This window comes from Salarias fasciatus, chromosome 3, assembly GCF_902148845.1.
Source record: "Salarias fasciatus chromosome 3, fSalaFa1.1, whole genome shotgun sequence".
Lineage (NCBI taxonomy): Eukaryota > Metazoa > Chordata > Actinopteri > Blenniiformes > Blenniidae > Salarias > Salarias fasciatus.
Genome location: NC_043747.1, coordinates 22,488,471 through 22,504,006, shown reverse-complemented (window position 1 = coordinate 22,504,006; position 15,536 = coordinate 22,488,471). Strand labels below are relative to the sequence as shown.

The 15,536-nt window shown below is 42.5% G+C and overlaps 1 protein-coding gene and 1 long non-coding RNA gene across 2 annotated transcripts; both read left to right on the top strand.

The window, feature by feature from the left end:
* Nucleotides 1-6,537: 6,537 nt before the first annotated feature.
* Nucleotides 6,538-7,961, top strand: LOC115385998 (uncharacterized). The gene is made up of 3 exons (XR_003931240.1): nucleotides 6,538-6,608; nucleotides 7,709-7,774; nucleotides 7,930-7,961. It is a non-coding gene; the product is annotated as an uncharacterized LOC115385998 (long non-coding RNA).
* Nucleotides 7,962-8,456: 495 nt separating this feature from the next.
* On the top strand, nucleotides 8,457-15,500 carry LOC115382502 (Fc receptor-like protein 5). The gene is made up of 11 exons (XM_030084239.1): nucleotides 8,457-8,664; nucleotides 8,773-9,048; nucleotides 11,908-12,036; nucleotides 12,145-12,420; nucleotides 12,918-13,202; nucleotides 13,325-13,597; nucleotides 13,807-14,097; nucleotides 14,190-14,450; nucleotides 14,872-15,114; nucleotides 15,235-15,339; nucleotides 15,475-15,500. The coding sequence occupies exons 1-11, from the start codon at nucleotides 8,634-8,636 to the stop codon at nucleotides 15,498-15,500; spliced, it is 2,196 nt and encodes a 731-aa protein (XP_029940099.1). The 5' UTR covers nucleotides 8,457-8,633.
* Nucleotides 15,501-15,536: the final 36 nt, after the last annotated feature.

Here is a 15,536-nt window from a genome sequence, read left to right as displayed (position 1 = left end):
CCCAAATCATTCCATTGCCCATCGCGGGATTTGGCAAGGGAACTTTGGAAATATTTGTGAGATACTGAAACATTAAACAAAGACATCTGGACAGTAGACAGACATACAGACGCTGCGCACTGAGTCCTGTCAAAAAAATGTTGATATAATCAAATCACTGTCAAAGTCCTGGAAAAAAACATTGTTCATAGTCAACATCACGTCCTGTATGCACAGTGCATATAATATGTCTGAAGTTTTAAATTTGCGGTTGATGTGAGCACCATCTCCAGTTTGATCATCGACTGTCAGTCAATCAGAGTCATCGGGCAAAGTTTAGACAATAAGAACATGTCGCATCTCAGTGGACATGGAAAGCTTTCTTCTATTACCAGGAATCAACATCCAATTCACCATCCCAGAATCAACCAAGTTTATAAAAATAAACTAAAATAAAAATCCCACAGGTTTCCGTGTTATCTTGAGCGTGAGCATGGGAAACCTCAAAACCCCACATCACTAATTGTGCATGAAATACGATTAATCAGTGTGTTGTTGTTTGTATTCTTTTGAAGTCCTGCTATTCTGTCTTGACCCTGTGCAAGCTGTGTATCAGTGCAAAGCGCTTCTTCATTGCGGTTAGCGGGTTGTGTGTTGTTTTGCGTACGTCACCCATGCCATCAGTGAGTGGTGATTTCATCTTCTCAGTCCGAATGTCCTCCGTCAGTCGGATGAGAATTCAGCGTGACCCGGTGTCCCCCCTTCTTGTGCTCCTCTGCCTGGTTCTCCACACCATCGTCCATGTCCACAGTTCTTATGTGGGCAGTTACGGACCCAGTGTCCAGTCTGTCCACCAGCTTCACCCTGGCGTCCTCCGTCCCCGTCAGGGTGGTTCTTGTAGCTTGAGCCCTGAGGAGAGTTGCTTCGGAAGAACCATGAATGATGTTGAGCTGTTGGCTCGGTTTTTACTTCCATCATTCATCCAGGAGGTGGTGCTTTCCAGCGCCGATGTGTTGGGAGTGTCTGACAGACTAGACCACTCCTTCAGCAGGAAGCCGATGCAGAGGTGGAGTTCGACACGTCAGAGAGGGTGGGAGTAGAGTAGAGCAGAGGCCATGGTGGTTGGATGGATCTTTGAAGGGGAGGAGTCCAGTCACTTTCCTCACACATCCGACGTCCAGTACGAATCAACCTCGAAAGAGAGCAGATGGCACGGAGACACATGTATCTGTAGTAAAACACTTTCATGTCCCTCATGATGCTTTCTCTCCCTGTTCTCTCCCTAAGCGGATGTCCCTCTGCTTTCTAGCTCTGCTTCCAGCTTCACTCATCCAAAGTGACTTCTCAATCTTATTTTTCTCTTCCCCGGTTTTCCTGTTTCCCGGTAAACATTTTAGCAGAACCAGTCACTGTCTCATGCTCAAACTTCCCCCCTTTGGGGAACCCAAACCATTCACTCAATTCTCTCACACGTCCCACACACTGGGGCCCATACTTTCCTGACATGTCATTACATATTGGGGTGTCTGGAGGACTCTCCACTAGGAGACCAGGTCCCTCCAACCTGTCTATCAGACGTACTCTGACAAACAGATGAGCCTGGGCAAAATGACTCCTCTCCCGTCCGACACCGGTACAGGGGACAAATGACCCCTTTCTGGTCTCCTAGTGGTCAACAGATCTGTTATCTATTTTCAATTGGACATCTCCAACGGCCTTTTCGCCTCTACGGTCCCAGCCCAGACCCGAGGGTGCAAAAGTGCTAAAAAAACCCTCTCCAATCTCTCTCCCACTCCAAACACTAAACACTCTGGGAGGATTGAAGTTTTATGCTGTGTATTATAGTGACCGGCACTACATCAGTCACTCGCCCTCCACCCAGTCCAATATGGAAAGAACTCACCGGGTGCTTGTAGGAGTTTCCCCGAAAAGGAGGGAAACCAGTTCGTGGATCCTAGCGGTGGTCCGGACGGTAGGCTCAGACCCAGTCCCCATAGAGTCCGTCAATGGCGGCGGGGCTGCAGCAATTTGTCCGCAGGATGGCCAATCACCAGGTCTCTGTCCTCCGCCGGATTCCACTCGTAGCATCCTGTTCGTGACGCCAACTGTTATGGCAATTTTATTTAATAAAGGGCATCAGCCGGTGAGTTCGTTTTGGTTTCTTTTATTATGCTGTACAGCAGGAGAAGTCACGCAGTCAACAGAGTAACAGAGTGAGTTCTGCCCTCGCAGGGGCGTGCAAGCCTCTAATAACTATCTGCTACGTTCACTCCCAGGGGCCTTGACTGCACCCAGCCGTAGGCTGGACACAGGAAGACTCCCACGAGTGCCCGCAGCTGCTACGCTAAGATTATCAGGAAAAGTAAATTCTAGACAAAGCATCCGCGGTTCCCCACACATCTGAGTGTGTGAGAGCTACGGGTATTTATAACAAATAAATCTAAGCACTGCAAAACAGTTAAGCATGCACTCAATAGAAATTTCCACCACAGGTTCTCGGTGAACCGGGACAAGAGCGCGCTCACCCCAACTCAGCACATGGCTCATCTGGGTTTGGAGCTGGACACACTCTCCATGACGGCCCGCCTCTCTGCTGACAGGCGAGCCTCCCTCCTCTCGACCCAGAGGTGTGTGACCACACCTCTGGTCAGGGTCACTTTGGTCAGGACCGTCCTGGGTTTGATGGCCGCGGCCCACCCAGTGGTACAGTTGGGCCTTCTACACATGCGCAGACTGCAACGGTGGTTTGCAAGTCTCTGCTGCTTGGGGAAGCGGGGACGGATGCAGAAAGGTCTCGATCCCACCCCAGGCATGCCAGGATCTTCTCTTCTGGATGGATCCTGCTCTCCTCATGCAAGGAGTCCTCCTGGGCTGCGTATCGCATCACGTCGAGGTGTTCACGGATGCGTCTCTCGCAGGATGGGGAGGCACCCTAGACCAGCATGCGGTGGGCGGTGCCTGGGATTCCACTCCCATTCACATCAATGTGCTGGAAACATAGGTGAAAGTAAGCCGGAACACACCGGAACGCCGTGCTGGTAAGAAATATACTGGCCTCTTCTACGGGAACGCCCCGGAACACCTCTGAAAAGCAACTTTCACTCATGCATACAAAGCGAGCCCCTTCTTTTTTCCAAGCAAATTTTACCGAAATAAGTGTAAAATTGATTAATACATAAAACTCATCTCCAGACTACATCTTCTGTTGAACAAGGCTAATGCACCTGACGAACACTGGAGTACTCGCTTACCGTGACAGGTTGCAGCTTATAGCGGCAGTCACTCGCTGTAGCGTAACGTTAATCCAATGTCCACTGTTGTGTGCTTTTTGCAGACAACAGGGTAGTCATTTTTGCAAAATAAACAAAACATAAATCCACAAGTACTAAATTGTGAGGGTTCACGTGTCGTAAAATATTCTCCATCTCTCTGTCCTATGAGCAGCATCACTCCTTCCGCAAACAAGCACACATGGAAGTGAGGTAAACTCAATGCGTTCTTTTCATTGGATGGCTGGTTGCCTCGGTGATGTAAGGACCCCTTCCCCCCGTCCCCATCTCAAGAGACAACCAGGACAGGTCAAAAATGCAAAGAAAAATTAAAAAAAAAAACCTTTCACTAAAAACAACATATGTATACATATATATATATATATATATATATATATATATATATATATATATATATATATATATATATATATATATATATATATATATATATATACATACACACACACACACACACATATATACATATATATATATATATATATATATATATATATATATATATATACACACACACACACATATATATACATACATATATACATATATATATATATATATATATATATATATATATATATATATATATATATATATATATATACATACATAATATATATTGTTGCGGCGGCAGGCGCCGCTGGGGGCCGCCATACTGTTTGGTGCCACAAAGCATCATGGGAGGGGATTGTTTGAGCCATTTCAAGATGTATTATGTGTTAAAATTTGTTAAAATGTACTTCGTTTCGTTATAGGTGTGTTAAGTTATTGTTTTTCTATGTGTTGATACCGTTTTTCCGGTCATTTTTTGTTTAGTTTCATTTACGTTATGTTGGACGAACAGTGAGAAGGGTTGGTGTGAGAGTGACCTGGCCTCTGTGCGGACATTGTTTGATGTGAGCGACATGCTCTCCCAGTATAAATTAGTTGTTACAACAACAAAAGCTTTGGTTGAGCTAAAGGGCAGCAGTCCTCGTCGATCGTTGCCTCTGTCGTGAAGAGGCCACCGTCACAATCTGTATTATATTTAAACATTCAAAATAATATTCAAACAATTAAAAAAAAACATTATGCTTTCAAGGATGTCAAAAAAAAGCAGGCTTTATCAATATCTGTTTTGTACGATGCTCGCACGCTTTGCGCACAAACTAAAACATTTTTTTGAGTTGCACAGTTCCTGCAAGAATCCTATCTTACTTTCACCCCTGGCTGGAAATGACGGCGGTGCAGTGGGTCCTGCTCCATTTCCAGGCCAGGCTGAAGGGCAGCCATGTACTCATAAGGATGGACACCACCATGGTGGTCGCATACCTGAACAGGCAGGGGAGGACTCGGTCTCCCCCTCTTCATCACGAAGCGGGGGAGATCCTACTGTGTGCGGACAGGCACCTCGCCTCTCTCAGAGCGCGATACATGCCCAGGGTTCTTAACGTCGGCGCGGACAGAATGTCCCGGGGAGGTCCACTCCGCCGCGAGTGGGGCCTGTCCCAGTGGGTGACAGCCTGACTCTGGCACAGGTTCACCCTTCCAGTCGCAGACCTTTTCGCCAGTGCCGAGAACGCACAGTGCCCACTCTGGTTCTCGCTCAGGTCGTCAGACGGATCCCCTCTAGGGGTAGATGCCTTCGCACACAGGAGTTGGCCTCCGTGCCTCCTGTACGCGTTCCCTCCAGCCCACCTCTTGACCTCGTTGCTGCGCAGGGTGAGGGTGCAGGGTCTCCACATGATCGTGGTAGCCCCAGACACCCCGAGCGCCCAGTGGTTTCTGGACCTGATTCAGCTGGCGGTCGGAGATCCATGGCCGATTCCCGATGGGCCCGATGCGCTGTTGCAGGCAGGGGGCACTCTCGGCTCCTGGCTTGGAAGCTGAAAGGGTGAGACTAGTAGGACTAGATCTCCCTCCAGCGGTGGTTTCCACCATCCAGAGTGCCAGGGCCCCCTCGACTGTCAAGGCCTTCAGGTCTCGGTGGCAGATCTTCACGATGTGGTGCTCGGAGAGGGGTTTGGACCCGGTCTCCTGCGCTATCGGTAGAGTTTTGGAGTTTCTCCAGGCCCTGCTGGACGGCGGTTGCGCTGCATCCACTCTAGCGGTGTTTGCATCAGTCATTACAGCGGGTCACAGTGGCTTCGGCCGCTTCTCTGCACGCAGTCACCCACTGGTGAAGTGGTTTCTGCACGGGGCGTGTCGGCCACGGCCACCCCCCAGGCATGTGGTCTCCCTGTGGGACCTCCACACTGTGTTGGAGGGTCTTAGAGCCTTTGGAGCAAGCGGAGGGCCGCTTTCTCTCCTTCAAGGCAACTAACTTGTCAGCGCTAGCATCCGCCAAGAGAGTTGGGGATCTCTGTGCTTTGTCGGTCCACTCATCCTGTATGGTGTTCAGCCAGGATGGGGGACTCATGCAACTCTGACCTTACCCTCTGGCATGGTGCTGCACCATCGCGCGGAGGGGATTGGTGCGTTGAGTTTTCTGTTGTCTCAGTGGATTGGCTGCGCCAAAGAGGAGTACCAATAACGAAGCCCGTAGGCGGGCACGCATGCACTCGTAGAACTTGAGTTACGTTAAGTAATTGCTAAATCCTAACCATTGACAGTGATCTGGGCCAACGTGCTGCTGGATGATGGACAGAGCGCTGTCCGCCGTGCTGAAATAGGAACTTTGCGTTTGTGTTCTACTCTATTAATTGGTTGTCATAAATGGTCTGGCTGTGGTTTTATTCCACAGGAAGAGGGGGCTGAACTTCATCTGTCATTTTCAACGTGTCTCTTTTGGTTTCCTGTGAGAGAACTGATGACAGCAGAAGCTCAGCTCAACGTTCAGAAGACAAGTGTGACGCCTCTGAGTCACATTAATGGGAAACTCCATGATAGAGACTCTTAGTTCTCACATTAAATCTTTTAAAAGTAGGTACTTTCCACAGACTGGTGACAGAGTGCAGTGGACTTCCAACATCTGCTGTGCAGAACTGAGATCAGTGAGTATGATGAGAACTTTATCAGTATTGATCATGTATTAATTGAGGTGGATTAGTTTTCCTTGTGTGTGTCAGATCTTACAGACTTCTTGTTTTTCTGGTGTTATGAAGGGAAGCGTTTTAAAACAATTATTTTGGAACTATTTTAGAAAATGTCTGTGACTTTATAGGTAAAACTACTAAATTCTGAACATTTTCATGTCAAATGTTTATAAAACTCAAGTCTTACCAAGGATTTAAGAATAAATGTTTTTTTGCAACAGTGTTTTGAATGAAACATGGTTCGTTTTCTGCAGGAGGATCATTTCTGAGACAGGAAGTAAGAAATGAAACGACAAGTCCGGATGCATTTTTAAAAGAGACTGTGGTAAAACTACTAATTCTACTTACTAACTTCAATTAAAATAAAACAGTAAAGCTTCTGATAGAAGGCACAAAAGTTAAAAACAACAACAACAACAACAACTTTCCTCTTTCAAAACCCTTATCTCAAACTTTTTCTTTTGTACTTGTGAAGAAAGACGAAATCACACCTCATCATGGTTTCTGCTTTTTTTCCAAAATGGTTGTTTGCGTGCAAACTCCAGCTTCATTCTGAGAAATGACATTCAACTACTTGTTTTTAGACTTTATGGGGTTTGCAACAATATCTATGCTACTAAAAAATGCAAACGTCAAACCTTGAAACTGCTTTTAGTGATCTCTTCATTATGAAGCATTCAGTTTTAAAATACTGAAGAAATAATTTCAGTTTACTTGATTGTTGATGGTGGTGAAGTGATCTGATTTCATGTCTTTATTGAGGCAGCATGTGGCCCTCCATCATCTGAACAAGAACGAGACAGTTTCAAATTGTTCAGTGAATAAAGACACTGACATTCAAATCTAGGATGAAAAAGTCATAAAGTCTGAGAAAAGTAAATACATCAGGACAGATTCCTAAAATAAACAGACTGAAATACAAATACTTGATGTTCTGCTTCTGAAGTTACAACAGGAAACCAGTTTTTTTTTTTTTTTTTTTTGTTATGGTTATTATGAAAGTTGATGTGACTTTGTTTTTTTAAGACTTTGGATCACTTCCAGTAATCTCATGTTTGTTGTTTTTTTGATCGAACATTTCCCTGAAGTTAATCCACATTTTAATCACCTGAAATTGTATCCCCAGAACAGACTTCAGGTGTAAATAACATCCAATAATTGATCGAGTTTTAGGACTGAGGACGCCTCAGTCAGATGGACTTGATTTCAGATCATTCTTTTACTGAGTAAAAGTCATGATAAAATCTTTTCACACATTTTCAACGCTGTGTTCAACCTGTCAGGCTGCTGATCTGAGATAACAAAACAAGATGAGTAAAAAGAAGAACTTATATTAAAATGCAGCATTTCTATGAAGCGTCACTCACAGTTTACTGACAGTTCTTCTTTTCTCTCTAATGCTGGACTTTTCTTCTGCACACAAAGACTTCCTGTGATAAAGGCTGCATGTCAGAATGGGAAGCAGGTTATTCTCTCATCTGTGGTTTTTCTGTGAGTATTTCACACACACAGTCGGGTTTTAGTGAGAAGAGCAGAGTTTCTTTCACTTGTTGATTTTCTCATTATTGGGATTCAAGTTAATGTGACACACCAACCAGTCAAAGTCACTGAAGCTCTAATGTCTTCACGTTTCATATTTATTTCAGTGTTTGGTGTCCTGCTCTGCAGAGGCTGTGCTGCAGGTGATTCATTTACACTCTGCTCTTTTTTGTTACTGCTGCCTTCTATTTAGGTTATTGATTTTTATTTCACCGTCATCATTTTGACATGAACGACTGAAACAGAAGAATCTTTAAAAATGTAATTGTTGTATCAGCTACTTCTACAGGAGTCAGTGTGTTTTGACTGGATGCATGTTGGCTGGTGCTCCACCTCACAGTGAAAACTGTCCAGTCCAGGGAGCCTTTCCATGTGGACTCTGCATCTTGTCCCTGTGCAGTGACGCCAGTCAAATTTCATTTTTGCTAACATGGATGTATATTAATAGATGTCTGCATTTCATATTAAACTCAATAAACTGAAAAGTTGTTATAGAATTAAATCAATAAAAAAGTGAGGAAACACAAAGTTTTCAGAGAGTTATTTTCAAGTGCCTCTTTTTCCATCCACAGAGAAACCCAGGGCTACACTGACATCAGGCACCAAAACCATCTCAGTCGGAGGCTCAGTGAATCTTTCCTGCTCTGTGAGAGACTCTGATGGATGGAAATATGAGTTTTACAGAAGAACATCAAACACCAAGGAGAAACTAGTTGAAAAAAATGTTGAGGACAATGAAGTCATCCAGGTATCTAAAGGAGGAATTTACCAGTGCAGAGGAGAGAGAGAAACATCAGGTTATCTCTCTGACATGAGTGATGAAGCCACCATTAGGATAACTTGTGAGTTCAGCATTTTAATTATTACTATAATTTTCTTGATCAGCACAGAAATCCTGATGACACTAATGTGTGTGTTTGTCTTTGTTTCCTCATATCTGGTGGAAACAGTCACCAACAAGCCTGTCATAACACAACAACCCAGCCGGTCTCAGATATTCCAGGGTGAGGAGATCACTCTGACATGTGAGGTCCAGGGAGGAGAGAAGACTGACTGGTGGTATGACTGGAGGAGAAACTCACAATATCTTCAACAGAAGAATGAAAAGGTCTTAAAAGTCACTGCTTCTCAGTCCTTCAATGAAGAATACGACTGTATGGCCACACGCAGAGATGACATTTATTCTTCAACCACAGGGAGTGAAGCCTTCACAGTGTCAGTGTTACGTAAGTGATGCTTGTTGGTTTTCTTGTGTTTATTTGATTGGTATTCAGACAATGAGATCATAAAAGCAACATAATTTAACAGGTGGGCTGTCAGTTTGACAAGTATTAATTGTGATTATGTAATAATTTAAGGCTGTCAAATGATTAATTTTTCTATCATGATTAATCACAAAACTGGGATTAGGATGATCAGTTGGCTCAAAGAAATGAAATCAGAGAGAAAACTGAAAACAGTTCTGAAGCTCTTGTCTTTTTAGAGCTTTTTTTCTTTTCAGTTTTTTCCACCCCATGCAGTACAGGTGAATTTTGAGAATTAGATTCTTCATTCGAAGCGTGAAAATGTTAAAGATGTCCTACTGTGTCTGTCTGTTTTGGACTGTTCAACAACGAAAGAGCAGTGAAAATGAGGTTGCTGGAGAAAACACAACATGTCTCCTCAGACACAGAGGATGATGGAGAATCCACTCTGGACCTCTTCAAATCAGAATCCAGAGCTGATATTGATGAATGAACACTACATTATTGATTAGAAAGAAAAAGTTGAAACCCACAACATTAATTTATTGCACATAAATATCTGTCAGCAGCTCCATCAGTGAACCCTGTGAAAGACTGTTTTCACTGTGAGGACACGATCAGAAAAAGAGAGCAGCTCTCTGCTGCCACAGTGTGGAGAGACTGGTGAAGCTCAGCAGCTGGATGGATGTGATGTGAAATTGATGACAATTAAAACACACTCAGTTAAAAGATTCACAATTAAACATTATTGTGTATTCAATAAATGGATTTTTTATTGATTAAAAGTTAACAAAGTATGTGACTGATAGCAATTAATTATTGTCAGAGTAGCAATAAACTAGTTAATTTTTTAATCAATTGACACTGCAGTTTCTTGGTTTGGTTTAGTGCTTTTTTCAGAAATGTAAAAATAAACAAATAAATTAAAAAAAAAACAATCAATAAATCAAAGAAGGAAAAATGAACAAAGAAATACAGAAAAACAACCAACAGCAACATCTTGAAATGGTTCTTGTTTCACATGTTCTGAAGGGAGGAGGAAGAAAGCAAAGCTCGTAACTATCGTATTGGCCCGAATATGAGACGATGTTTTTTTTCCAGAAATTGCATCCTCAAAAGTGGGGTCGTGTTATAATCGCGGACTTACGGTAGATGGTCAATACGTATCCGCGCCGCTAGATGGAGCCAAAGTATCACTGACCAGAGAGCGAGTGGAGCGATGAAATGAGATCAAATGATCTGATGAAAAATGATCATCTGGACAACTGAGCAAACAACAGAGGCGAAGTTATGATACCAACTTTAAACTGATGGTGATCAACGCAGCAGAGTCATCAAACTACTGCCAAGCCGCCAGGAGATCTGGTGTAGCAGAGTGCCTCGTCCGATATTGGAGAGCACAGAAAAAAAACGCCTACAGATGCTAACGCTATGAGAAAAGCTTTCCGTGGTCCCGAGAGCGACGCTTCAGAGAGACTGATAGAAGGGAGAGTGAATACGTCTCTGAAAAACGGAAAGACGGAATGTCCACCACCAGAGCCTGATTCAGCTGAAGGAACTGGAAAGTTATTTACATCATTTATGCAGTTTTGACCCCTTGAGGCTTCTTATTTGTTGCTCATTGTTTCTTATTTTGAGAAAGAGAATATATTTTTTATTCAATACTGTAGTCATATTTTTTCATTTTATATCTCGTGAAATGTTATCTCAGTTGTGAGTTTTTGAGTTTATAATAATTGTATAATAAAAAGTTGTTTTATTAGTGACCTTACTGTCTTCAGCATTTTTTTTTCTTCACAAAATGATCTTTGAAAAATAGGGGTCGTGTTATAATCGGAGTCGTCTTATATTTGGGCCAATACGGTATTTGGCTGCCAGTCCACCCATGAAGATAAAATAATTTTTGGAATTTTTCTATCATAGAGACATTTAACTGTCTTAATAGATTATCTTGTTTTCGTTTTGGTGTTTTAGAAAAGTCGTATCAAAACTTCTTCACCATCCAAGATATTAATGCAAAGCAAACAAATAGATGCTGCTCAGATTCTGAGGTTTAGTTTTAGTTTAATCCAGTTCCTTTTTGTGTGACATGTTTTGGAGCATGTTGAGCTTTGTTTTTTTTTGTGTGATAATGAGTTCTGTTCACACTGAGGTGTATTTTTACTGAAGCTTTACGTGAGTAATGGATTGTTTTTGGCAGCGCTAACTGAAGACCAAGTTTCTTTAATACGTTTTAAGATTTGCCTGTTTCATTACATTTGTGTGTGAGGTTTGACATGTTTTGAGTCAAGTTAATCCAAATAGACCATTTGATAAAAACATTTCTGCAGTTAATGTTCAATAGATCCTGAAAATAACAATAATTAAAAATAGATCATGTAAATCCTCCTGAACAAAAAGTACTGCTGTCATCTGCAAATGAAAACAATTTAAGTGTTTGTAATCCAGAACTGACCCCTGGGGGACGCCACAAGCCATGTCCAATCATGAAGAACTAAAATTTTCCAGCTTCACAAACCATCAAGTTAAAATAGACGAAAAAAATTCCAACGTGGTTTATTAAAGTGAAGAGAAGATCATCACTGTGTCGTTTATGTCTCTGTTGAATAAATTCATCATCTGATTAAATCAACATAAAATGAAGAAACACAAAGTTTTCAGAGAGTTCTTTACAGGTGTGTGTTGTTTTTCCATCCACAGAGAAACCCAGGGCGACACTGACATCAGGCACCAAAACCATCTCAGTCGGAGGCTCAGTGAGTCTTTCCTGCTCTGTGAGAGACTCTGATGGATGGAAATATGAGTTTTACAGAAAAGCATCAAACAACTGGGAGACACTAGTTGAAACAAATGTTGGGGACAATGGAGTCATCCAGGTATCGAAAGGAGGAATTTACCGGTGCAGAGGAGAGAGAGAAACATCAGGTTATCTCTCTGACATGAGTGATGAAGCCTACATTCAGATAACTTGTGAGTTCAGTATTTTGATTATTACGAAATTTTTCTTGATAAACACAGAAATCCTGATGAAACTAATGTGTGTGTTTGTCTTTGTTTCCTCATATCTGGTGGAAACAGTCACCAACAAGCCTGTCATAACACGACAACCCAGCTGGTCTCAGATATTCCAGGGTGAGGAGATCACTCTGACATGTGAGGTCCAGGGAGGAGAGAAGGCTGACTGGTGGTATTACTGGAGGAGAAACTCACAATATCTTCAACAGAAGAATGAAAAGGTCTTAAAAGTCACTGCTTCTCAGTCCCTCAATGAAGAGTACGACTGTTTGGCCACACTCAGAGATGACTCTTCTTCTTCAACCACATGGAGTGAAGCCTTCACAGTGTCAGTGTTACGTAAGTGATGCTTGTTGGTTTTTCTTGTGTTTGTTTGATTGATATTCAGACAATGAGATAATAAAATCCAACATCATGTGACTAATAGTATGATTTTCCTGGGATGCCAGGCCAGTCCTTCAACTGTACATGAGTAGCATTTTTTTTGGCAGAACTGAAGGCCAATGGTCTTTAAAAGGATAATACTTTTTAAAATGTTCCTGTTTCATAATATTTACACCGACATGTGAGATTTGACATGTTTAGAGGCAAATGAATCCAAATAACATTGCAAAACCATGAATCAGTACTTTTTGTAACTTATCAATATTAGATCCAAACAGATAAACAGAATGTTTATTTATTTGTTTCCAACAGACTGTAATTCATCTTTTAGTTCAGGACATGTTTACTGACACTATGATCAGCAGCTACAGTCTGTCTGAAACACTGGCTCAGTCACATCTCCACCAGACTTTATACTGTTGACATGTTTATTCTGTGACTGTTCTCAACAGCTCAACCAAAAGCTCAACTGGGAACCAATAAATTCAACATGTCTGAAGGCAGCAGAGTGACGCTGACCTGCTCAGTGAATCAACCAGCTGGATGGAAATACTTCTGGTACAGAGACTCCAAAACCTCACCCCTGACAAAATATGATAGTAATATGTATTGGAATCAGTCTGAAGTCTCACAGGAGGGACGTTACTGGTGCAGAGGAGGAAGAGGAGGAAGAGGAGGAAGAGGAGATCCACTTTACTACACAGAGTACAGTGATCCCATCAGTGTCACTAAAATAAGTGAGGAGGATTTTCTGAAGTGCACATTCAAATACACTAAGTTATTATAAAATCCTTGTAGTTGTTGTCTGATCCACCTGTCCTGAGTTTTCATCCTGTTTTGTGCTTTCTAACATGGACAGTCCCAAACAAGGCAACCCTGACTCTGCAACACGACAGACCACAGCTCTACCAAGGAGAGACCATCGCTCTCAGATGTGCCATCGATGGAGGAAACACAGGATGGGAGTATGAGTGGGAAACCAGCAGTTTACTCAAACCAGCAAATGTCAGCCAATACAGGATGGAGGCTCTTTCTTCACAGCACCAGGGAGAATACAGATGTAAAGGAAACAAGCTGAGAGGAGCACAGTCAACAGATTGGAGCAACACCGTCACACTGACAGTATTAAGCAGTATGTCTCAACAGATTTTGTGTGTGTGTGTGTGTGTGTGTGTGTGTGTGTGTGTTTGTGTGTGAAGATGAACAGATGAGAAAACAATTGGAGACCTGAAGTTGTTTTTGTTGTTTTTTGTCTAAACTCAGTCAAGGTATGAATGAATCATGTAATCCAGGCCAACATGTTTTACCTTTTGATTTGAAAAAATAATCTCTCTCCTCCAGGACCAAAGCTCTCTGTGTCTCCATCATGGTTGATTCCTGGAGCTTCAGTCACTCTGATCTGTCACACTGAGCCTCCGTCAGCAGGGTGGAGCTTCTACTGGTTCAAAGCTGTTCCAAACTCTCAGGATTCCTACACCTATGAGCCTCTACCTGGTACCAGCAGTGGGACAGCAAACAATTCCTTCACAGTTCATGGACAGACACACACAGCAGGATATGCATGTTCAGCTGGACGAGGGGATCCGCCGATTTACACACAACACAGTCGTCCCACATTCGTCTGGTCTTCAGGTCAGTTTGTCTTTCTGGAACTCTTGAACTGTTGTCTTCCAGCAGCCACAATAGAAATGCCATCCTTCACTGAGCCTTGATGTTTTGTCCAGGTGTTCATCCATCAGCGTCTCTCACAGTGAATCCTGACAGAGTCCAACACTTCACCTCTGAATCTCTCTCACTGACATGTGAAGGAAGCTCTTCCCAGTGGAGGCTGATCCGCTTTCTGACTGACGACTCGCTGTTGAGCTTTCTTCCTCCAGCTACAATCAATGGATCAACATATATTAAGAATGAGGCTCCAAGAAAAGCTGTGTACTGGTGTGAGTCTGGAACAGAGTTCAGCAACGCAGTCAATATCTCCACACACTGTGAGTTGTCTTTTTCTCTGCTTGTTGAGAGTTTTGAGGCTTTCTTTTTTTAATTGTTGCATCAGGAATCTGAAACAGAATCAGTTTTTTTCTTTTTCTTTCAGTTGTTGACATGGATTGTATTTGTGTTGCACATCCCTAAACTGCAGCTCAAAGTATAATTTTAAAGAAAAGGTGAATGAAAACCACAGCTGGTGTGATGTGAATGTGTTTGATTTCCTGTCCTGTGATGAAGTGTTGAACTGTCCAGCGTGTCCTCACCCAGAGTCTGCTGAGATTTAACTCCAGCAGCCTGGAACATTCAGTATGATGGAGCGCTACAGAAGATGGACAGATGGATGAAAAACACCAACTTATTAGTGTGTATTTTCCATCCTCATCGTCTCACCTTCTAATGAATGAACTGAACTTTGTTTTCCAGCTGATGGCGTTATCCTGGTGAGCCCTGTGTATCCTGTACCTGTGGGAGAGTCTGTAACTCTCCTCTGTGTCATGAAGACTGGAAATATTCCCTCTGATGTGTTTTTCTACAAAAATAACAAACTCATTGAAAATGAGAGACGAGGAGAGATGAAGATCTCTGCAGTGTCAGAATCAGATGAAGGTTTCTACAAGTGTCAGTACAATGGAAGAGAATCAGCACAAAGCTGGATGGCTGTTCAGTGTAAGTCATCTGCTCATTCCTTGTTGTTTCTGTTGTTGTCATTGTTGTTACTATGACATTATCATTATTGGTAGTAGTGATAATGTGCTTGTTTTTTCAAAAACCCATTGATCCCTACAGTTGTATCCAGACAAAAGGGTTTTCCGATGTGGACTATTGGGTTGATTTGTGGACTTTTGCTGCTTATTTCTCTGCTGCTGTTGTGTTGCTGCAGAAAAACAGAAGGTCAGACCTCTATTTCTTATGTTTCACCAGTTTTTCTCAAATCAAAAGATATATTCTGATTCAGGATCCTGTGTCAAATTAGAGATTAAACAATTGAGATTTTTTAAAAATGAATCTGAAATGTCTTTTTCACAGATTTGTGCTTCAACAGGTTGGTATGATGCTTCTTTCTTCCTTCACAACAAACTAAAATTGTA